This window comes from Melozone crissalis, unplaced genomic scaffold (assembly GCF_028551555.1).
Source record: "Melozone crissalis strain CALT ecotype California unplaced genomic scaffold, PUWL_Pcris_2 ptg000016l_1, whole genome shotgun sequence".
In the NCBI taxonomy this organism is placed as follows: Eukaryota; Metazoa; Chordata; class Aves; order Passeriformes; family Passerellidae; genus Melozone; species Melozone crissalis.
The window spans coordinates 52,905,904-52,930,279 of NW_026535794.1; the positions used below are offsets into that span (position 1 = coordinate 52,905,904).

General features: G+C 40.6%; 1 protein-coding gene across 7 annotated transcripts in view; it reads right to left on the minus strand.

Moving 5' to 3' along the window:
* Positions 1-2,086: 2,086 nt before the first annotated feature.
* HECW1 (HECT, C2 and WW domain containing E3 ubiquitin protein ligase 1) overlaps positions 2,087-24,376 on the minus strand; it is a 254,267-nt gene continuing 231,977 nt past the window's right edge. For 6 of the 7 annotated variants that reach the window (XM_054273223.1, XM_054273222.1, XM_054273218.1 and 3 more), the window contains 6 exons: positions 22,915-23,013; positions 21,395-21,524; positions 16,807-16,953; positions 15,944-16,058; positions 14,507-14,705; positions 2,088-7,179 (listed from right to left, as the gene is read on the minus strand). In XM_054273223.1, coding sequence (XP_054129198.1) covers positions 7,068-7,179; positions 14,507-14,705; positions 15,944-16,058; positions 16,807-16,953; positions 21,395-21,524; positions 22,915-23,013 — 802 coding nt within the window. In that variant the 3' untranslated portion in view covers positions 2,088-7,067. Of the gene's footprint in view, positions 7,180-14,506; positions 14,706-15,943; positions 16,059-16,806; positions 16,954-21,394; positions 21,525-22,914; positions 23,014-24,376 lie in introns of all 7 variants that reach the window. The other variant, XM_054273221.1, reaches the window with a different exon arrangement.

Sequence of the window (24,376 nt, forward strand, 5' to 3'; positions counted from 1 at the left end):
AAATCAAAAATTAAAATGTTCCTGAAGTGTATTACTCTTCACAAAAGGAAGGGCAAGTTACCTCAGTGTTACTATTGCTTATGATTGGCACAGAAAACTCCCCCATGCAGCCCCATTATTTTCACGTACCATAGCAGTTAATTAATTATATTAAATCCTACATGCCAGAAGTTCAGGGAAAGAAAACCCCATTACTTGCACTGTTTGTGTGTTCCAGTGACTTCTATTCTATCCAATCTCAAAGAGCTGTAACACAGCATTGTGGGGATGAGCTTCATTTACACCTCAGTTAAAACAATATAAATCTGCCTTACTTCAAAGCATAACACAAATAAGAACCAGGGCTTGTATTTCAGGTAGAATAATACAGTGGATATTTTTCTTCTAAATTTAGTTTCAAGAGAGTAGGAACTAAACACAGCCACACATGTTTCATCTTGATTGATCCATGAAAGGTATTTTCAGTCAAAAATGATTTTCAAGTTTACCAGAATTAAATTTAAAAAATAGTAAAAAAGTGTCTTTGCAGCTCAAGGAGGATTTATGATTAGAGGAGACACAGCAGATCCTTTGTGCCTTTGCTCTCTTTGGCCTCTTGTACACGGATGAACAACAGGCTGCAGGTGGATTTATTGTATTTTGTAGAAAAAACTATGACACTGCCACCACAGGGCATGAAAAGATTGTTATTGATCTTTAATATCCTACAGAAGTATTACAGTTTTGCTAGCATGCCAAGAAAGATGCTGGATGTACCCATGGAGGCACCACTTGGACTGCTGCTCTATTTGAACCAAAAATCAGTTATTTGTCATAGAATCATAGAATGCTAAGGGGTTGGAATAGACCTTAAAGACCAACTGGTCCCAACCCTCTCTGCCACGGGCAGGAACACCTCCCACTAGATCAGATTTCTTAAGACTGTATCCAACTTGGCTTTGAATGGGTTCATAGTATCCATGGGTTCCCAGATTTTGAATGGAATCATGGAATGGGTTCTGGCAAAAGGCAACGTTCCAGCCACATACACAGATCACTGCTGCAGAATCTGACACCTCTGATGCACCCTAATGATCAGCAGCTCATCTCGCTGCTTTTTAATCAATATGGATTTTCCCTTCCTTTAGATGTGTGCAATGCATAGAAATCCAGCTTAGTGCCAAAATGCCCTCTCTCTCACTTCTTCCTCACACCCGTGCACAATCACACACACAGGATATGAATAAAGGCTGAGCTATGACACCTGGATTTCTTGAGCATGTGCTTGGATGGGTGCTACTCTTGCCACCAGCACCACCATCCCTGCTGAAGGAGAGCCAGCACTGGGCCTCGTGCACCTGTGCTCCTCCATATGGAGTGAAATGCAGTGCTGGCTCCAGAGGAGCTCTCAGGAGTTCTCAGAGTCACACAGGTTCACACTTGTTACTGATTTATCTTGTGCAAGATATGCTTACCACTTCTGTTGGAGTATCTTCCATGGATTTATATTATTCCCTATAGAAACAGTGCCTCATATTTAAGCTTTCCCATCCTCCCTATAGTACCACAATCCCTCATGGGGTGCCATTTATGTAAGAAAACAGGTATGGTGAGGAAGGTGTCTGCTGACAGTATATCTGAGGCGTGGTAATCTATCCTGGAATGTGTTAATGAAACACGCCAGAGATATTACAGTGACGAGCAGGGGAGAAATGGGTGTGACATACTGAGATGCTGGGACACCTCGCTGTGTATTTGCTGTCAACACAGTGCAGACCCAGCATATGCTATTAAGAAATCACCCTTGCAGTTGCATTTCACCTCTATAATGCAGTAATTATACTTAGAAGCAAAGGATGTGTATGTAGCATACACACTGCTTTTGTCCCTCTGTTTGACCAGACATATCCTATAGCGAAGAATAAGCTCCCATGCTCTCAAGGCAAGAGAGCATGGAGGCTCTGGTCATACAAACCTATTTAGAGAACCCCAAGTTTTAGACACGTGCCCTGAAAAATTGATGAAAAGCAGTGGAAGGGCCTGAATACAATAGTGGGAAAAGACATGATCCTGAAACTGCAATTTCTGCAATTAGTGGGCTTTGACAATGCCAGTTTCCACCCTCTATGAAATAGTTTATTTGTAATAGACAGTCCACACAATGCCATAACAAAGTGATTTTATTGACATTCCTCCATAGTGATATGGTTGAATAGAAAGCACAGCCTGAGTATCATGTGACATTTTTCTGTCAATAAAAGCAAAATCAGTCCAATAATGAGGACCTTTCCTGCCACTGACTTTATGTAGTCTTTAACAAAAACCGTAACAGACATTTCCGTTAGATAAATCGGAAGCTGCAGGGAATTTGGCTAATGGTACAATATTTACTATACCTAGTATCTACTATCTACAGGAATCTGTTTTTCTACTGGAACAAAAGAACTACATGAGTCACTAGTGAGAAAGTAACAATCCAATCTTTTGGACCTTGTGATAACTGGAAAACCTATCCCAGATTTAGTGTATTGCAGTAGTTTTATCTTTTCAAAATAAACACTGAGGTACAGCAAGAATAATAAAAAAGCACCGCATTTGTTGTAGAAAGATCTGTTGGTCTGCATTGGACTGAAAGCGTTTAATCTTGACTGGGAATCCCTATTAATATTACTATGGAGACAGGGCAAATATAATTTCAACAGAAATTAAACAGATCTCCAGTCAAATTTTTTCTTCTGGAATTCCATGGACTGTCAAAGGATTAACAGTGAAGGACGAGTTTAACCTGTCCCCTGCGCATTTATATTTTAGCTTATTTCAGTTTTGATTTTCATGTTCAAATTCAGTATGCTATTGTTTCCAACTAGAGGTATGTCAACAATTTGTTACAGTGAAACTCAAACAACAAAACACAATCCCAACAAACACTCCCCTTCCCACAGGCCATCTCTCAGACTAGACTACAAGCTCAAACCTCAGCTACAGTTCATTCAAAAGTTCATGGGCACTTGAGCAAACTGGGTGTAAAAATTCCCCTGTGTCAGACCTGTACAAAACTCATGATTTCTCCATTAGACATTAGATGTAGTTTGGACCACTCACTTCTTGCCTTGTGATAGCCATGGACCTCTCTGGAACATAAAAGTCAAGTTTTGAATATGCACAGACTGAAACTGAACACTTATGTAACTTACTGCAGACTGAAGAGACAGCATTTATAATGTTTAGACCTGACACTGTTAACACTAAGATACAGATGTTTGTACTGGATCAAATCCTGCATTGCTCATGTGGTTGAACAGTCAGTGAGACTACTTCAAGCTGGAAGACCTACTGATGATTTAAAATGCCTACTTCCATTCTCTTATCTCCAGATTAATGCTAACAGGATTTCAAAACCAGAAATACCCCCTTCCCTCCCTTTATCATTAATACCATCATGACAATAATTTTCAAAAATGTATGGGCCCTCTGAAACCATTGCCAGCATTCATTGCTCCAATCAAAAACTAGAATTCATGAAAGCTGTCAGATTGGCTTTTCCATTTTCACTCGCATTTTAAAAATCTAATGATGCTGATATTGTATCTTAATCAAGCCACCACCAGGTAGAAGAGCTGAAAAGATTATTTCACTGTAAATCTGCTCTATGGAATATCTTTTAGTCTTTCCTGTGGGAAACAATGAAACCATAATTTCTGTAATCAGCAGTCAGTGTTTTACAAATGAAGATGCAGACCTGGGGAGTGGCAGCACTTGAATCAACAGATGAACTAGGAAGGGTATGTCTTGCATATGCACCACAACAGCAACAAAGTCAATTAATTGCATAATGGGCAGGTTGAATAACAGGCTGAGGGGGGTAGGTTCCTCCCTCTCTCCTGTGAGCACCATTCACTGCCTCACTCTGACTCTGCAGATGCACGGCTTCCCCCTCACTCCAGGCTGAGACTGGATTCTGCCCATGGCATGACACAAGGAACGGAGAAACACTGTGAAACGCTGATCCGGATATCAGAAAGATAATGTAGGAGTTTGAAAACCTATTGGGGTGGGGCATTTGGGAAGAGAGAGGGATAGGCCTGGAATGGCAGAATGCAGGAAAAGCCACACATGGCATTTTCTTTCACTTTGCTTTATGAAAACAGTCAACCATCTCTATTCCTGGCCTTAGATCAAAAAAAAAAACTTTCAAGGAAATCTGCATGACTTTGTCAACTTAGAAAGCAGCTTTTAAAAAATATTAGGCTGTGTGCTTGAAAGACAACTTGGATCAAGGATTTTGATGGGAAGTAGCTGGCTATGCTCTGTGTTTCTCAGAGGAGCAACACACAAGGTGCTTAAGATGGCATCTGCCAAACATAATCTAGTTTAGTGTGTGATGAGTGCCAGAAAGTGTTGTGAAGAAGAATTTCAGGAGAAAGCCTTCTGTATTTCATTTAGTGGAGCTTGATGCTGTCTCTGAAATACAAACATCTTTTATTATGCTACAAAAAATAGTTTCACTTTTTTGTAATAAAATATAGTTTTAAAACACTTAAAAAAAATTAACTATACAGTGTTGTAAAGATTGATTTTTTCCCCCCACTTTTTTACTATGTTATTGAGACAGCTCTTTATTTTCCTTGGCCAAACATGGACCAACCAGTTGGATGCTTCTCTTTCTTCTAATGTTGGAAGACATCCAACATTTGACATAGTACAGGTAACTTTATAACATCATCAGGAATAAATTAGGAACCATACAAGAATCACTGGATTTGGGGGCCAAGAGGTGAAGAGGCAGGAATTACATACATTGGAAGATTTCATGTTCCTGGTGTGACTTGTCCTGATGAAATTCATGTGGACATTTAACAGATGCTCTAAGAAAAACATTAATTTTTCCATCTCTCCTGTGCAGTGAGCTGGTCACATAGAATCAATGCCTGAGAGCTCATTTATGGAAACACTAAACATCATTTTCAGTGTGGGGTACAATGAAGCTGGCCTGTAGCTGCAGCCTCTGCAACTGTATTAAACAACAACAACACACTAAAACATAGATTCTCAGTAAAAGCCATACAGTAAATTAGCATAAAAGTTGCTGAAATGCCACAGAAATCGAATGAAGGGGCAATTTAAGTATTTCAGATTTTAATGTACCAGTAAAAAAAAAAAAAAAAAAAATTAAAAAAAATTTCTTTGCTTAGAAATATATTTTTGGGTCCATAACCTTTCAAATACCTACTGACCTAAGAATAAAAGCAGGAGAAAGATCTAAAACTCTCAGAACACAATTTTTCAAATGTCATAAGGTTCTGTATAACCACCACAGAAATATGCGAGAATGCAGAGTCCAATTTTTTTTCCTCTGGAGAAAAAACTTAAGATGAAATGGCTGTGTTAGATCTTGAAATGGTCTCCTGATTTTACAGTGATCCAAAGCATAACTAACACAAAACTACCAGTAACAAGCCCTCGAGGGAGTGTTGTACTTCATACAAGCTGCTGAACACTATGGTGTTACCTTCTCACGTACCTTCACAAATCTGTCACTTTGCATTTCTTGCATCCTCTAACATATTTAGTGTCAGAAGATACTTTGTATTTCCATTTCCCAGTTAAGACAAACACTTTCAATCTGAGATTAGTCTTGGAAAACAAGGGCAGCAAAGATTAATAACTAGAATGTAATCAGAGCAGTAGTTTGACGGTAACAGCCTCAGCAAAATCCATCCAAAGACAAGCCTACTGCTGTTTTCCTTTTTTCCCCCCGGATTCAGAGTTGGAAAGTACACCAAACAGAAGAGGGTTATGTCTGCAGTAACAAGAGCAAGATCTTTAGTTTAGTGGTACATAGAATGACTGGAGGGCCTTTGGGCTTCCTCCAAGAGGATGTACACCAAAATCTTAACACCCAGAGAATTACAGCTCCCTTCATACCTGACAAACACCTTCATTCACTGCAGCTTCTCATTTGACAGATCCCAGACAAAAACATTCTGTCTACAACCAATCACTCTTGAGGATATGGACTATTCCACTGAACAAGAAAAGAGAAACAACAGAACTGACAACCGCCCCCAGCAACCATGGGTTAGCCCAACCTAACAAAGTAAATGGCTTCTGACACAGGGGATGGGATTGTCTAGACTTGTCATTTGGAAACAAACATTTTAAACATCAGAAAACAAAGATCTGGTAAACAGAACCCAAGGGTATTCATAAGAGTAGAACATTCTTCTTACTTCCCCTTTTCCTTGTCATATACAATACTAAGGTAAGGGAGCCTTGTCCTTTATGCTACATAATAAAACATCCTTCTTGAGTGTGCACAACCTTGTGCTTCTTGTGTGGTAAACATTACAATGGAGATGCCCCTCCCGATAGCTCTGAAGTGCGAGTTCTCTCCAGTACTGGCAAGCAACAATCATAACAATCGCCGTTATGCTTTGTATTGCATTACAGGTTGGTGGTGGTTTTTTTTTACTTTTTGAAGGTCTTATCTGCACCATGTATCTGGGCCAGTTCCAGCTGATACAACTGATGTGGATCATGAGTTCATATATAAAAATTTCAGTTTTGCTCATAGGTGTCTTTCAGATGGACAATACATACAGGGAAAATAGGGATGAATGATGACATATTTGACCAGCTCCTAGTACTGGATTCAACAATTAAGAAGTATGATGGGCTATGAATTGATTTAGAAGATATGGGTATATAAAAGCTTGGAATGCTTGATGAAGGTTTTTTTTTATTTTTTAATCAACGTAGGTGGAAGTAAACATTTATTAACATTTGGTCAAGTGTAGTGTAACTTGCATTTGTATTTTCATTGTTATTAATGGAGGTATGTAGAGATATACAGAAACCTTGAGACAGTTGTTTTTCTATTGCATACAGACTAGCAGTCCATTGGAAACAGAGGATGAAAGCATGAAGGTTAGATCATAGAGGGTGGCAGTTCTTCATGCACGGCTTTTGTTAATCTTGATTTTTGTTTTGTTTTCAAAAATAAAAACATGGGAAACCAAGATCAAATGACGGTGGACAGGAAAGGTGACATCATCAGCCATAAAAACACCAGAAGTGCCTGAACCCCCTCATTCAAGTCCAAAGGTGCTAGTTTCTTCAACAGCTGTCAGCAGCTTTTCATACAGCATAGAATATGAGGGGTAAGGTGGAAGATCCAAACGGTTGAAACATGTGTGTGCCCTGCAAAAGGAAAATATGCTACATGTTAGGCTGAATCTTAGAAACTTGAGAAAATAAGAATTGAAAAAAACTAGTTTCTACTGAGACTCAAGACATTCAAGTTCACTCAAAGTAAAACTTTTTAATTCCACCAAAATATGAGGTACTGAAATGTATGTGCACATACACATGAATATGTTATACAGAAGACACAAGCTAAGTATCAACATAACATCTGATATTCCTCCTTTGGATGTTGCAGGGATCTTGTATGGATCTTGATGGAGAAGAATGCTGGAGAGAGGTCACTGAGGAGCTGGGATTTAGGGCCTGATAGAGAAGTTCATTACCATAATTTTGGTTGCTTCAAGATTTTTTAACAGAATGGCACTCATCTGTACATCCAACATGAGCTGTCAATAAGCTTTGCAGCAGTGGACAAACACAGTGTGATGGAATACAGTGACAGAATGGACTGAGTGTGTGTTTGCAGTGAGGCAGGCCTGACTGCTAAAAGACCATTCAGGGATCTGCTAACTGAGGAAGGAAGGCTGCTGAAAATATTCAGTAAGTCAGCTGTTGGCCATCTGCTGCAAGCCTGGCCTTCAAATGTTATTTATTTGTAGTACCCAAGACAAAAGAAAAATATTCTGTGCAGAGCAAGCTGCAAACTTGATGACCATCTCTTTCCCCAGTTTTACCATTACATTTACCTAACCTTCTATTTACATTGGCAGCACCTTCAAAAAAAGCCATGGAATGGGTTCCATGCGTTCCTTCTCCCTGTTGCAGCTTTTCTGGCAGCAGCAATTAGACCCAGAGGCAGACAGCACTTCACTGTGGGAGGTGCTATACAAATATGGAGTAAAGAAACAGTTCCTGCCCCAACAATTCAGCCCCAACTGCTGAATTCAACAAATGGACGTGGGAGGGGCACATTTTCAGTAAAAATGTTTCAGTTTTTTTTCAGTCAGCTTTTAGAGTTTTACATGATGATAGCAATATTTCTATTTCCTCTTGCTCACTGGGATAAATGTGAATTGACAAAACTTTACAGAAGGAAATGTAGCCTCATTGGCTAACAATGTCTGAGCTTCTGGCCCCTAGTATTTTTAGAAGCCATGGAGTTGTTTTACTTTGAGCCCTTCTATCTCAAACTTTAACTAAATCCTACTTCTCTTACACTGAAGCAGCAGAGCTATCTTGGAGAAAATTACACAAAGCCATGCTAGTCATCTCTTAGGCCACCCACAAAGTGGGAAAGACGTAATGCTAGCAGATGGGCTGGCCTGAGACCTGTAGATTCAGAGGAAGAGCTTTATCAAGCACCAGTGGTGAATCTTTAAAAGCAATCAGGCAACTGAAATAGCCAGAGGCACGTAATCGTCACTGCATTACAGAATTTCAATTAGGAGAGCTTCTACCATCCTTTTACCCCTTCTGAATGAAGATTTGGTAGCTGGTTAGTCTCAGAAGAGAATACAATAAACACAGAATTTGTGGAAATGAGCTTGGAATGCCTGAGTTAGTGAAAAACAAACATTAATAAAGCTGTTATTTAATTCATCTCTTGAAATTAAACATGGCAGCTCATGTGTATTATCCATGAGTAGCCCTGCAGTATTTATTGTTCATCTCAACAATCTTTGGCAACATAAGTTGTTTCTACAATCCATTGGCAATACTATCAACCACTGGGAGTTAATCAACAGCATTCTCATAGTCCATTCAGAACATGGTTATCACAGGCAAGACAGCCCCATGCAGAGATAGCCAGTCTTGAGGAGCTCAGCTGCTGGGCTCCAGAATTGGAAGTGGCACAGCCATGATGGTTCAGGTGTGAGTTCTTCTAAAGTAGTTTTGCAGAACCAGACCTCTGTATGGCACTCAACCATGGCACCTTTAACTGTTTGAGACAACAGCATCTCAGACATTGCTGCTGTGCATCCTCTTGTGTGGTACAGACATATCCACAGCCACTGACTCTGGTGTTTACTTTCTTGACTGATCATTATCCATCTAGTTTCACACTGGTTATGAAACAACCTTGCAATGCTGTTGACTTTTAGACATCCTTGACCTAGCCAAACTCAGAAAAAAGATACATTCCTTTTCTTACTATGATGTTTACAGATGTGGGCTCTTCTACAGAACGTCTCAAGGAATTTATTGTGGGGAACAAAGAAAGGAAAAAATTGTTAACATATCTAGAAACATTGAAACATTTTGCTAAACAACACTCTTGTGTTCTCCAGCTTAACAACTTCACAGAAAAAAATCCTTGCACTTCAAAGAAAGGTCATCAAATTTGAAATGAAAAGAGCATTTCAGAAGCGCTATCCAGGTAAAGTTTACACTTCTACCTACTTTTGGTGCAAACCACAAAAGATTGCCAAGGGCAAAACCTGAGTTCATATTCTGGTTTGTGAAACAAATGTGGATCTACTGCAACTCCAGTGATGCCTGTGAAGCCCACTCAGTCTTAAATAAAGATAATTATGTGCAAAACTGTCCGGTTTTTATCATATATTGTGTGATACTGCAGTACACAGGGCAATTAAGAATCAGTGATACTTTCCATAATGCCCACTGTTGTCTAACTGTGCTTCATCCTCCAAAGGGGTAAATTCCTCCTGAATTATGTTGGCCTCTTACTACTGATCCCAGTGAGAGTGACTATAGTGAGCATAATCCAGGGAACACTTGCCACTGGAGTGAAAACATCACATCAGTAGTGCAAGAGCACAGCAAAGAGAAAATATTTCTTCCCTTGATTTAAGCCTCCTACCACATAAGCCTGCTGACATCTGAGATGGTGTTCAGGGAATGTGAGGCCTGGAATAAGAATTACATTGGTAACAGCTTTTATGGGAAGGATTCTGGCTTCTCCAGAAGAAAATGCAAGATAAAGTAATGTAAACCAACTCTGACCCTCATATACCCTCATCCTCCAGTAAGTTAGGCAGTAAATGGACCACTTAAAATTTCATTCTTCCTGGCAGTCTGTCTTTATTGCTTAATATAGTTTTGGTGGGCTTGAACCTTTCATCTTGCTCATTGTTCACAGTGCTATGATATTTCTTTTCTTCTAAGAATTCTTTCTAAAAATTATAAGCTTTTAAGATTTTTGCATTCTTCTTTTCTTTGTCACTTCTTTTATTCCCCATAAAGATGAGAACCCAAAGGCAGTAAAACTGGGCACAGAACCCCCTGCTATCTTAATTATACCTTGAAACTATCTGCTAAAGTAAGGCCTACATTCTAACATAATCATGCCTGCCAGGCAGAAACTGGGCAGTTCTCCTTTTCACCTTGCTTTCGTTAAATAAGCCCACAAACCCCCCTTGATCAATCTGAGAACCCACAAGTAGTAGCTTTTGTTCCTTTTGCCTGTAAGAGGGAACACGTACATGCTGTCTGGGAATCAGTGTTAAACAGATGAATGTAGATTTGCAGCTAATACTGCTGTTGTATTGAAGAGGAAAGAGAAGATGGATGGTAAGAGACAGCAAAGTCCATGCACTCAGTCCCTTGGTGAAGAAGGAAATTATGAGAATAAAGTTGGGATTCTGTGGTGATTAAATGCTTATCATCCAACAGAGAAGAACACAATTCTCTTACAAAAGATCAGGTATTTACTAGCACTGGTAATCTGCATCATGCATAACACACACTACACTGCTGAATGAAAATCTCTTCTGATGAAAGGGGAGTTGCAGCTCAGCACTGTTGGGGAAAGTGACCTCATTGCGTCAAATGTGATTATTTGAATCCCTGGGATACACACTGAGGTCCTTACTTACTTGATACTCAAACAGACATAATCTTGGAGCTGGCAGGAGTTTTTGCCAGGTGAGGAGTGCAATCACAAGATGGGACAGTGGCGTTTGTAGGCACCAAATACTTTTTGCAGCTGAGGATTTAAGAAGACTGAATGGTTGCCTCTTATAGTAGAAAGCACTGCTAGTTCTTCAGTCAGTCTAGGGCCAGGAGTTCTGCTCCCACGGTACCAAATGAAGCTCTGCTATTCCAGCTAGAAAACCAGTGGCTTTTCATTAATGTTTGGTGGGGAACAAGAATCCATCCTTGTAGAACTACCACTAAAACTGATTCCATTTACAAACCTACATGACACAGAAGAAGTGAAGAGAGGATTCCTGCTTCAGAAGAGGCTGTAGCTGCAAAAATTCTCCAACCATCTCCACTCTGGCAACCAGTTAAATGTGTAACACCTTCATTTTGGGACAAAGCTTTCCATATTATATAGGAAGAGTAAAACTCAACCTTGATGAACAAGTGATTGAACCTGCTATTTTATATGACAAGTTATACCGGTTTGGAAGAACCCGTGATGCAGATTTACACTGACATATCTGCAAAGCTGGCAGTCTCTTTGGAACCTGCTTTAGGGTCATTGTCTGAAAACCTAGGATTAGAGGAGCATCTCTGAGCTGTATGGTGCCTCAACTTTCTAACATATGTGATCTCAAAAGTAAATACAGATAGGAAAAATGTGTCTGGCACATGTGCACACTCCAGAAATAAAATAGTGGTGTAATCTCACTCTTCTTAGTCTTAGATGAACATATTACACCACAATTACCCTGTTCATGCAGGGAACTGGTACTAATGAACAAATTCACCAACTTAAAATGAAGTAACTGGATGTTCAACCTTCCTGAAAAAGTCTTGCATACCCTCAGTGCTTTCAAGAAGCACTCCAAGTGTCATGTATTATGGCTACTATTTGAAAAGTGTTTCATTTTAGAAATTTACACCATGCCTTTTTTCTGGCCTTGCCATGTTGCTGTTGCAAGTGCAAACAGTACTAACCTATGTAGTTTAGGTGTTAGCACATCTCTGCTCACTATAAGCAAATGGTAGTTGCATGCTCCATTGCCCAAGTGTAAGGGATATTTGCCAAACTACCTCAGCCATCTGGAGCAGAAGTAAGGGAACAAAGGAGTCATGGATTCTCCTGATACAGCTAAAAGTTCTCTACATTTTGTACAGCAGTTAAAGTGAAAAGGGAATTTGTTGTGGTTTATTGTAAAGTTAGTTACACTCATGTCACAGGGTTAAAAGGCTGACAGGATATGACATAAGACTTTTTTTAGCCTGTAAGTCTTAAGTACGTAAATAAATCTAAATAAACATGGGCAGACCATAATCAGGTATTTAAAATACAAGTTTTAAATAATACTCATTTAGTTGCTTAACTAAGGATTTAGGGAAGCTCCAGGTTCAGCCTGTGTGTTTTATGCATTTCTTAGCACTGTGTATACTTGGCAGCATCCCATAATTTTATAAGAATGCAGGCAATAATTCATGGTGATCGAGCTGTGTTTATTTCCCATGAGCAAGTTTTTTTTTTATTTTTCCCCTGGCTAAAATGAATGCAGAGCTTCAAGACTTCTAACAAGTGCTACCAACTTTCACCTGGAAAGGAGGCCTCTGTCAGGGAGAGCAACTCATTCAGAGATCAACAGACAAACATAAAATCTCGAGGCTAACTGAATCTGAGTCAGAAGTAGTGCCTAGGTTCACAAAGAAAGTTAAACAGAGCAGAAAGGGGCCAATTACCTTTTCAGAACTTGACGGGTCAGGCCAGGGCATTTTCTATGCATGCACCAAGGTTCACCCTCCCCTCTCATCCCTTTGCACCCCAGAAGGAGTGCTAAGAGAGCTCTGCAGAAATGCTCCAGAGTCTGTGACTGCTGGTTACTGACTATCTGCAGGCAGGAATGTCCTCAGTAAGCTCCAAAACCCTTACATAGAACCTGACTATATAAATATACTGCAAAAGGAGGATCTGGACTACAACTAGCAAACTGTTGCTCTCAGGCTTTCTTACCACATTGCTGGCTGGAGCTCAGATGGCATGAGTCATCTCACTGACCTTATATGTTTTCATCTTGTTTTAAATCTTAGTGCCCACATCTAGCTTCATGCAGGCTCCAGCTCTCCATATAATCTCCGTAATGTCCTTATGGTGGATGGACATAAACCAAAATGTACCAGTTGTGACTCAGCTGAGCTATTTCAAAAGTCTGTGTTCAGGTGAGATGAACTGTTCCTTGAAAACACTCCCATTTCCTGACTTTAGAGGGAGTCCACCTAAGATATCAGCTTTGAATGCCTTCTGATACAGTGCCTTGGCTCCAGTTTCTGCATCTTCCACTGCATAAACATGAACTAGAGCAGACTTGGACTCAGAGGGTGACCAGATTTGGACTTTACCTCTCCAGAGGACTCAGGTGTTTGCTCAAGTCCATGTCTTATGGTACGTTTCTGGGCAAACAACATAGAGAGTGAGTAATGAGAAAACTGGACCAGACCCTTGGTTAATTGAATGTCTGACTATATCTGCAAGGTCTATGCAATGAAATTTTTGCTCTGTGCCATAAAAGCGGCCTCCTTTGCAGTGTAGCTGAAAGCAAATGATAAGAGCAGGAAGAAAGCATCCTTCGGAGGGCAAATGTGATATAAAAGGGCCACTGTAGCAAAAGTATCTCAGAGGCACTGAAATGTTCTGTAATCCCAGTGGGGCAGAGCCTCAGGCAACTGTCAGGACATTCAAGAAAGGTGACTCACTTCAGTAAGGAAGGATGAGTGCTGGTCACCCATAAAGAGGTAAAGCAGAACTCATAGCTGAAACCATCAGTGGCTGTGCCATCACTCTCTTGGGTGGCCTGAGGCAAGTCCACCCCTTTGTGCCCCTGCCCCTTTGTTCTGAAAAGGAAGATGACCCCTCCTTTGGGAATCATTGCCAAGTCTGTTGATTCTGTATGACATTATAGCTCATTTGCTCCTAGCTGGCTGACTGAACTAGATGCAACAAATTGGATATTATCAGTGAAGTTCTCTCACTAAGCTTCTTCATTACGAAAAAGTGGAACCATCAGAATAAATGAAGGGATTACACTCAGGTCTCCAGCCAAAACTCAGAGACAGATTTTGGCTTTCATGTCTCTGTAAATTCACAAGTATTTTTGCTAGCACTTTGAAAGTAAAGGGAACAGAATCAGTTGACAAGCTCCTGTTGATCTGAATCTGTTCCAGAATCAAAATAAGAGAACTAGCTTTGAACCTATGGAAATCTTAATCTTAACCATTTCCAAAGATTTCAAATAGTTTGAATTGAGCCTACAAATCAAAAAGACAGCAAAAGAAAACACTTTTCTCTGAACATAATTACAGAACAACAAACTGATCATTGTCTCTTTGTTGTTGTTGTTTTTTTTTTACTTGTCCTTACTGTATTCATTAATTGACAGAGAGATAGAACAAAGTACTAGGCCTCTGTTTCTAACAGCAATTCTGGCACAAAGTCCTGGTTGGGACGTACCTTGGGAGGGAGGTGATTTTGCCCCATTTTTCTATGCAGAAGCGCCGCAGGCCGTTGCTCCCTCGGAGAGCGGCAAAGCCCTCGTAGGGCACACTCGACGTTCCCGTGACGAACTGCAACAATCGCAGCCTCTGCTCGTTGTTGAACCTCTCCACAGCTGCCCAGAACCACCGGATCACAATGTGCCCATCATGGTAGCCTACACCAAGCAAGAGAAATAAAAATCACTCCCTCCTAACTGAGAAGAGCAACACTGAAAAATGTTGTGGGGCAGTAGATCTCCTACTGGAAAGATCCTGGCTTAACAACATATCTTGTTCTTCATGAGCAGTAGGTCCCAGCTTCCATTTTGTCCTTGCTGTGGATACTATAATACCACTAACTCATTTTGGACCCTGAAACTCAAATATCCACTTGAGATCCACTGGTCTCTCACAAATCTCTTGGCAAGAACTGGGGTTACGTGCATGTGATATTAAAGACCAACAGCAATATGCCACACAGTGTGAGTCTTAACAAGCTAACAATTTCTACTTCCCAAGTAAATTCTCTTTTGGATTGCAGTAGTGTTCGACATATGGAGAAGAGTTTGCTGCCACAAGTCCTTCCCTGGCAAACTTCCCACCTGAGGGGCTCCGAGCCTTGGTTTGTTCCAGTGAGAGGCAGCATATACCAGGCTGAATTTGTTTCAAAACTTAGATATAAAAACGTAGCTGGAGAATAACACTAGGGACCAGCTGTGCTTGTGGTAAGCTGCATACTTCAAGGTAACCCAAAGGCTGGGCAGTGACCAGCAAAGACTGAAACCTTGTATTTCAGGGGAGGATATGTGAACCTCAGGAACTTTCCACTTGTGGTGCAGAAGTGGTGGATTTTGCATTTTTCCATCATCCAAGACAGCCTGGATAAATCATTCTTTAAAGCAAAACCAGACCAAGCAGCAGAGAAGGGAAAAAAAATCCAATTTGACATAGTTTAAGCTAAGGGAACAGTTAAACAAGATCTGTACATTGTTGAAATGTAATTGGGAACTGTGAAATTCAGCTCCTGATTTTAGCTCCCTGCTAAAGCCAGGAGGACTTGTGGAACTACTTTCTGTGAGGCTAAGAGTTCAGTCACAGTCATCTTAGATGATTTGTAACTTTTAGATCTAATTGTGCAAATCCTTTTCAGTCCTTAATGGTCAAAACTCCTTCTAACTCTGCAGGAATTGAATAGATAAAATATGGATAGAAAAAGCAGAAGCAATTTCAGTAGTATAACACCACAACACCTGAGCTCTTACTTTTTTTTTTTCAGGAGTTATTTTTCACAATAACTTCCTGGACAAAATAGGGCATTTTCCCTCAGGAAAGACAGAAAGAAAAGATGGAGCAAGACTTCCATGTTTTAGACTGAAACAGTCAAGATAGCAGTAAACATGAGCAGGCACTTTACCTCCACGATACTCTGTGTTGTTCCGCCAGTCATTGAGATCTATTTCTGCAGTGCCAGCTATAACTAGCTCCAGTTCTCTGGCATCAAAAACAGAGACAAGCCTGGAGTCTACAACCTGGAACAAAACCACTTGTAAGCACAGTTCAGACTGGAAATGAAGGAAAGTCTTATAAACCTATGGTTCTGGTGGCCAGCTCTTTATCCTGACAAGGTTTGAATGTTTGCATTCACATGTTTGTGTATGATTAGGGAAGGGCAAGAATAGGTGACTACATGGGTTGGTCAGCAAAGCCACAGGTTTTCACCCAGTCCTTGTAACAGTTCTGCCAGAAAGATGTTCTCAGATCCAGGTCTTCAGCAAAGATAAACTGCAAGATCCAGGGACAGCAATGGAGCAGTATCCAGGAATACCACCAGCAAGCTTGGACTGCACCTGCAGACTGACTTTACTGGAACAAATCCCTGAAGACACAGTGTGTTTCATCAGATTTGCATCAAAGTGTACAATTCTTCACAATCTTTCTTTGTCAGGGACCCCTAATCCTCACCCAAAATCACAACATGGCAGAACAAAATTTGCAAATGCCTACTTCTCTCACTGTGTGAATGGAAAGGAGTGCCATTCTTAACTCTTGATCATAAGTAATGCTTTATCACATTCAGCAGGCACATTTCTTTCCTTTTTCCTTTAATCCTTAACCGGCTATTTCCAAGTTCTCTCTCTATAGAGATCCAAGAGCTCCAATTCCTTGCTGTTTGTGTCTGTTTAGTTGCTCTCTAGGGTACCAATGAAGCATTTAACCAGGGTGCTACTCATTCAGGGGAAGGAGGGATGCCTGTGGAAGCATCACTTTGCCACTTACTTCGTAGAAGCCACGGACCAGGGCCTCTGTTTGCTGGACCACTCCTCGTTCCACTCGCCACTTTACCATTCTCTCGATGTACTCCTTTTTGTTCTTTTCTGTCACTGCTGTATTTGCCCCTCCAGACTTCAACTCTCTCTCTGTCACCTACAGAACAGAGATAAACAGTGGTGTAGCTTTGCATGGATCATGTTGTGTTTCAAACATGAGATCATCCAAGCCACAGAACAGGAAACAACAGGATGGAGAGGCAATCACAGTACTGGGATGGCAGACTGCTTTGCCAACTGGAAGGGATATCTACTTGTCTCTTAGGCAACAAGTGTTACCCTTCCCCAAGTGCTAGTAAAAGTGTTTACTCAGAAATGCAAACAGCTAAAGAAAGTATCATAAAATGAATATTCCCAATACACTACCTAAAACAAGACCTGCACAGCAACCTTGCACAGATAAATAGTCACTGTGGGGTTCAGAGTTTTGTATCAGCCATCCAAACCTGAGAAGAGTTTGTACTGTAAATAACTTTTTCTTATTTAAAGCAAGAGCTGCAGAATTTCCTTGCATTTTAATAGTTAATTTAGTTGGTTTGGGTTACTAAGTCTTGAGATTGAGAAGAGATTTAAGGAATCAATCTGGATCCTACCCAGCAAGCACATAGCTCTCCTCCCATATGACATAAAATTATATTTGTCCTTTAATTATTTTCACACTCACTTTAGTTGATTTAAAAGGAAGAATACATTGCTCTTGTCTTCAGTTTTCTGCTGCTATAACAATGATGTCCACCGCAGACAGTAAATGAAGTGTATGAATACATATTTGTTACTAGTATTATTTATATTATTATCTATTTATTAGCCCAGCAGACAGCACACAGCACAGCCAGTATTTAGGTCACCTTACTTGAGGGACCTATTGCAATATTATGAATTAAGAAACATTGACTGAGTCATCTAATCGGTAGCTTACTTGAGAAACAGCAGGAACAAGTAAAGCTGGATGGAAGGAGTTAGGAATTCTTAGCTGGTTCAGGTTAAATTCCCAAACATAAATCATTGCATCACCATTATACAAGCAATGCTGCATTGTCCAGACAGCAGGGCTCTGGCCCAGCAACCATGCTGTATTCTTCAAGGCTGTGGGGCATTAAGGTGTATCTGCCAATCCAAAGACTAAATGTTGTCTAGCTTTAAGCATGACCATAATTCCAGATGTTCAAACTTTCCTGCGAGACTTCCCACAAACACCTCAAAAACTATTGTTTTTTTAACTTCTCATTATCTGTATAAATTCAAATACTATTAATTATCTATGATTGGAGGCTAGCAATCAATAGCAATGTGTCCCTATTTCGGGGATTTTGTTCTTAGGGGCATTAACTGCAGCTGTGAGCTACAACTGAGAATCAGGGTTCAGAGTAACAAGGAGACATTTCAACCAATGTAGCTCATTCCTTTCACCTGATGGGAACAATTGCCAGGGCTCAGAGACAGGCTGTATCCACAGAGAGCTCAGAGTAAGGCCTGGAAGAACACTTTCTACTGGGTAAAAGCATGAGAAAGTACTTTGGGTCACAAGCAACTGACACATCTCTGTCTTATAAGTGAAATTCTCAAATTGTCATTCCCCCACCAGTAAAAATGTGTAATGCTTGATTTGACACTGTATCACCGCTGTTACAGGAGTGCTCTGGGTTCCAGTATGTTATAGGTAAAAGTTAAGTTAATTTAAAATAGGATATAGTTCAATTATATTGTAATTATTATGTTCTATTATTTGTATTATGTTAAAGGGGAGTGGCTTATTAGAATGTGCTAAAAGGGTCCAGGGTTTGGTGAAACAGGAGTCTGATGGGGCAAGGCAAGGTCGAAGAGAGATTGGATGAAACATCTGACCAATCATTCGAAGCCCTGCAGAAACGATTGCTCCAGAATGAACGGCGGTAAAGACCAATGAGAAGCCTGGAAATGGACCAATCATCATGAGGATCCACAATGCACCAATCCTGGACCCGAGGGGGCCTATAAACGTGGGGAGTTCGTTTGGGTCGGGGTTCTTCGGTTTTTTTGGGGTACTTGTTGTTTGGGAGAACCCAGTGCACTTGGGGTGAGCACACTGTTTTCGTTTTTGGCTCGCTGTGTGGGTGCCTGGGCTTATCCTGGGCACTCCGTTCCTTGTAGCTATTTTAATAAACGAGAACCTCTTTCTCTGGAGAAAGTTTGGCCTCGTTCATATCCATAACAAGTACACAAGAAGGCTGGAACTGACACGGAGTAAATTCTCCTTAAGAAAGGACCAAGAAAGAGAATTTGGCCTGAAAGCCTTAGAAGTTCAATACACATCAAAGATGAGACAAAAAAATGTGAAAGCAGCAGTGACTGGTCCATAATAAAGTCATTGTGGAAGCAGGACAGAAGGGCTGTAACCATCCACTATACAGCTTCTCAAGGAGGCCGTTTATTTCTCGTTTTCCTTACCCAGCCCTTGAAATCCATCTTCCCAAATATTAGCAGAGTTCCCACTGTGATCTACACTTGCACATGTACCAAGCAAAGCAATGCCCAGATGGCATTTAAGTGGTTAGATACTCTTGGCATGGAAGAATTTCCAACTAGCATCCATCTGTGAGCATAAAACATGACTGAAATTCTTTGTTATTTTGCTGTCAGCACTTAGTAAATTTCAAGAGGAAAATCTTACTTTTACTTAGGACACTTGGATTCTGACAGTTGTAATTCACAGTGAGAAGCAACCTTTCTCCTCATTATTAGTTCTAGCAAGGTCAGTGTCCAGTACATAGACAACAGCACCAAAAGGTACTAGACAACAGCATCAAAATCCAACCTTTAGCATTCTGCTTTTATACCACAGTATCCCAAACAGATTGTAATTTTTTTCTATTCTATTTGGAGCCATCTCTTATCTTCCACAACAGACTCCTATGTAACTGTTTTCTCTTTCCTTTGAGGAGAGTATAACAAGTAATTAGTGTGCCAAATGTTACCTTCAGATGCATCAGAGCAACTCAGTTCTTTATCAACTTTGTAGTCTACCCTTGTAAATACAAACTTGTCTCATCTGCCTTTGTGAATATGTCTGTATGTTTCTGTCTGCCTTTGTGTATTAGTCTCATGTAGCCATACCTTCCAGGGAAACCACTTTACTGTCAATTCAATGTCATGCAAGCTCTCAGTTCCAAGTCCATGAAAACCTCCTGCATTTGAGTCTGTGGAAAAACAGTGTTATTGCTCCTACAGATGCTTCCTACTTTAATTCTTCTGCCCCATCCTTTTCATCTACCCTTAACTCCGCTCATCCTTTGTAACCTTTTGCTATACTCAGGCTAAATTCAGTTTTTAATATACTCCCTGAAGCCTTGCTTGCTTTCTGTTACTTTAAACCTCACAGCTAAGCAGGGCTGGAATTCCTCCCCTCAGAAACTTGTCAAACTCTTCCCTAGCTCCCAGAACTACCCTAGCTTTGTGCAAACCCTCCAGGAAACTTAACTGTCAAGTGGTGAGAGCCATTCTCTGGATATTCCTGTGGATACACAGTTTGTGGTGATTGGGAATGGAGCTGCAGCTGAGCCTTATCCCTATGGACTACAAGAGTGTAGGACCCGTGAACAGTATGGAGGGCAAAGAAACATGGAATGCTGATGTGTATTGACCAATCACAAAAGGGCAGTGAGGGCACACAGGTGTGATGCATGTAAGATAAATGGTCATATTCCACCTGATTTCTCTGCTTCTTTTGACCCTGTGTATCTGTTCCTTACAAGGTATCTCCATCCCCTGAGATTCTGCAGAGCTTGGTGAGCTTGGTTCTTCAGCCTCTCTAGTTTTCAGCATCACCTTGGAGATCCTTAATCGTGGTCTGAATATTGTTTTGATTCCCTTCAAGGCTTCCCAGAGACAGTTATAATCCAGCATGATTTGCAATACCAAAGAGCACCAGGGCTTCAGTGCAACCCAAAGAATCCCACAGGAGCCATTTATTCTGATTGCCAGACTGCACTGAAGCCAGTGTTGCACCCTCCCTAAGGCTATAGTGATCAGCCAGGTTACAGAGAGCTGTCTGACTAAGGTAGAGCTGCAGAAAGCGCAATAAAGGGACGTACATACCAAGTTGTTAAATAGGTGCAAGGTAAGTAAGAGACACAGGATCTAACAGGGAGATATTAGACAAAATAGTGGTAAGGATTGCCAGGTCCTACACCACCTGCCAAATGTTTTTTACCCCTCCTAACCTATCCTTTCAGTCACATCAGCTTGAAGTTACATTGCTTGCATTCACCAAATGCCACATCTGTGTGAACTACACCCTGGAGAGAAGAGCTGCACTCCAGAGAATTCCTCATGTTCATCAGAGTGTGGCTCAACAGGCCCGTAGGGGGGCTGGTATTGTATATTATACACCCTAAGAATAAACATCTGCCTTGGAACAGGTGGCTTGAAAGAAACAGAAGGTAGGAGAAGAAAATGTAATTGAAAGGCTAAAGGATCTGTTCTGACAGAAAGATGTTCATCATGCTCAACTTTGTCAGCTTCAAATTTGCTTTTCAGATGTTTTGCATAGCTGTGCTCACCTGTCCAAACACCTCCTCGTTCACTGTGAAGGTTAGATCCAGGATATCTGTGATATTGTTATCCTTCATCCACTGCAAGCTCTGATGGAACTCTTCATCCAGGTACTCTAAGTCACTTAAATCACATGGCCTGATTGCAAGACAAGAAAAAATATATGGTCCTGTGACTACTGTCAGGATGATTTCCTACTAAGTGTGTGAACAAATTTACTGAAGATCCAACATAAAACTGAAGTTCATTTAGTTTTGTTAACATCAAAGGCTGTTTTACAGATCCTCTTGAAGCAGTTCTGCAACTGTTTGCTTTGCATAGCTGGGCTCAAGGCCAAATCTGTTGGCTGCCTGCATTATTTGCTGTCAAAAGACACCCCTGGGGCTTGATTTTACACGGATCTTCAGGATGCTCTGCACTTCATAGCACACGTGTCCCTTCAGCCTCACTGTGCTGTGCCTGGCTGCTTCCATTATCTATCATCTGCCAGGTGAGCACACAGCACTGACACAGGGCAGAGCAGGAAGCCTAAATTTCTGCCAATAAGGAGCCATCCCTGTCTGCTGAAAGGACAGATTTGTTAGGAGCAGCCTGGTTTCCAACTCCCTAAAGGGGCAGTAAGGATGCAGGGAAAGCCCTAGGTTTCAGTCTATTTTCAGATTAGATCAGGTACAATTTAGATATGAGTGTTTGTACCCCAGCAATAATAATGGTTCCTAAAAACCCAACAAAGAATAACATGATAAAGAACTTAAAGGACTGTTAAGGCAGGTATCTTTGCTGATTTGGAATCATCTTAATTGATGAACTGTTTCAGCTAAGCTTTATTCTGCTCTTTAGCATTTAATTGCAGTCTTCAGTTAATATTTATAGGTTTTTTTATTGTTGCAAAAATTTTGTGTACCTTGTTTTACTTCAGTCTATTAATTAAAGAGGGACTGATTGTCAATCTAAATTAACCTGATAAACTTCAAATTGAAAATAATGTATTCTTGGTAGCTTACACTTACTAAAATAAAAGACAAGAGAAGACCAAAAAATCATTCCCTGGTTATATCTACATGAACATTCTTAATTATCCCAAGTTATGTTTTAGAATGCAAAGCTAATCCACCAGTGAGGCATGACAAACGATGTATTTTTGCTTAATATAACCTCTGTCCTTTTTTCCTTATTATTTTGTTTCATTCCATCAAGGATGTTTTTCAGTCTTCCACCTGGTTGAAGGTGAAATAACTTTTGAATAACTTTTCACCAGTAGTAAACTCTGGAGTTGTGTGTCAGAACTTTCTGATGTGTGCTTCTAAATGTCATACTTATTTATTTTTGTCAACATAGTATTTATGAATGGCAAATTCTTGGAGGAAGCAAAGTAAAATTAAAATGTGTTCCTTTTCTATCTTAGAACAACAACCCAACAGCAGAAAGAAGGTCAGTGTGCTTGAAGCAGCTCCCCGAGGGTCTCTGTCTGAGTCTGTAGGACTCCCTGTGGGATGCTGTTTGTGCATGCTTGTGGGGTCGTACTCACAGCCTTAGCAGGGCTTTGTAGAAGGGCCTTGTGAAGAAAGCATCAAGAAGGTACTGGTGAATGAGAGCCAGGCCAAGAATACGACCGCTGAACCTGAACCTGGGAAATAAAAATGCAGAGTTAATGAAGTGCAACTCGAGACTTCCAGTATAGAAACTTACACAGGTACTAACTGGGGCTTGTTTGTTTGTTTGTTTCTGAATTAGTTTTACACATTTATTCCCTGATTTTTTTTTTCTGAGCAGACACTAAATGCCACTCCTCCCATGTCTGATTAATAATGGATCTGCTTGATGCACCTCCTGCTGTAGCCATACCTGCAGCTGGCATGTTATGTGCTCTCCTGGTTGCCAAAGCAATGAACACTCACTTTCTCTTATCTCTCATTCAATGTTCTGATATAGACTGATTACATCCAACACAGTATTTGGCCAAGGAAACATTATAATGCTCCACCTCAGCAGAAAAAATGCTATCTCAAAAGAGGTGCAAAGGATGTTTGGAGACTCAGTATATCCAGTTTCTGACAAGCTACAACCCTGTCTGAGGTGGGGCTTTAAAGTACTTTAATAGGGTAGTGAGTTGACCTGGTAGGGGAAAACTGTTTAAAATAGTTCAGCTAACTGTTGTGACCAAGGACACATTAATATCAGCATCTAAAGTTCAGGCACACTGTTTCAGACCACTTTCTTAATTTTGCTGCTCAGCTGTTTTCAGTATTTACACACTCCTGTGTTTGTTTCTAACAACAACCACCTCCAGTCCCACTACAGGTTCACTCAAATAGCACCCAACCCATTATAATCTGTGACTTGTGATGATAAACTGTTAAATTTTTCTTCCCATGATTTCTTCTATGACTTATTCCATATTTTTTCATCAAACCTGTTTTTAAATCAATCATCTCAGACAGAAAACAACTGGTGTGAGTCCAGGTGAGTTTGATTTTGTAAGAACAACCCCCAACAGCTACTCAAAACTTGTTTATATGTAAGAAAGGAAAAAATCCATCACCCCAAATGTGAGAACTCTGAGCTGACTGGTAGCGCAGAAAAGCTTTACTGCACAAAAGATGAGAAACATATCAAAGAGTGTAGAAACCATTTCTTCCACTGACAGGAATCAGTGCAAAGACCTCTCCTGCACAAGAATGAAACACAAGTCTGATTGTATTAAAGGTGGCAAAGAATATCTGTTCAATCAACTGAATGCTCATGGGACAGAACAACAAGTGCTTAGTATGTCAAATGGGGCACAAAATAGCCTGCTGTGGGCCCAATTAGCATTTACATCACCACAGGAGCTGCCTCTGGGTCCCCTGAATCTGGGAAAGGTGCTTACGATATGCAGCTGACCGGCCACAGAAGCATGATTATATTACCCCTCACAGCTGTTTCCACAGCAGCAACAAAAGGCAGCTGTTGGCTCTAGTTAGGGCCTGCTTCACTTCACTTGTGCTCCA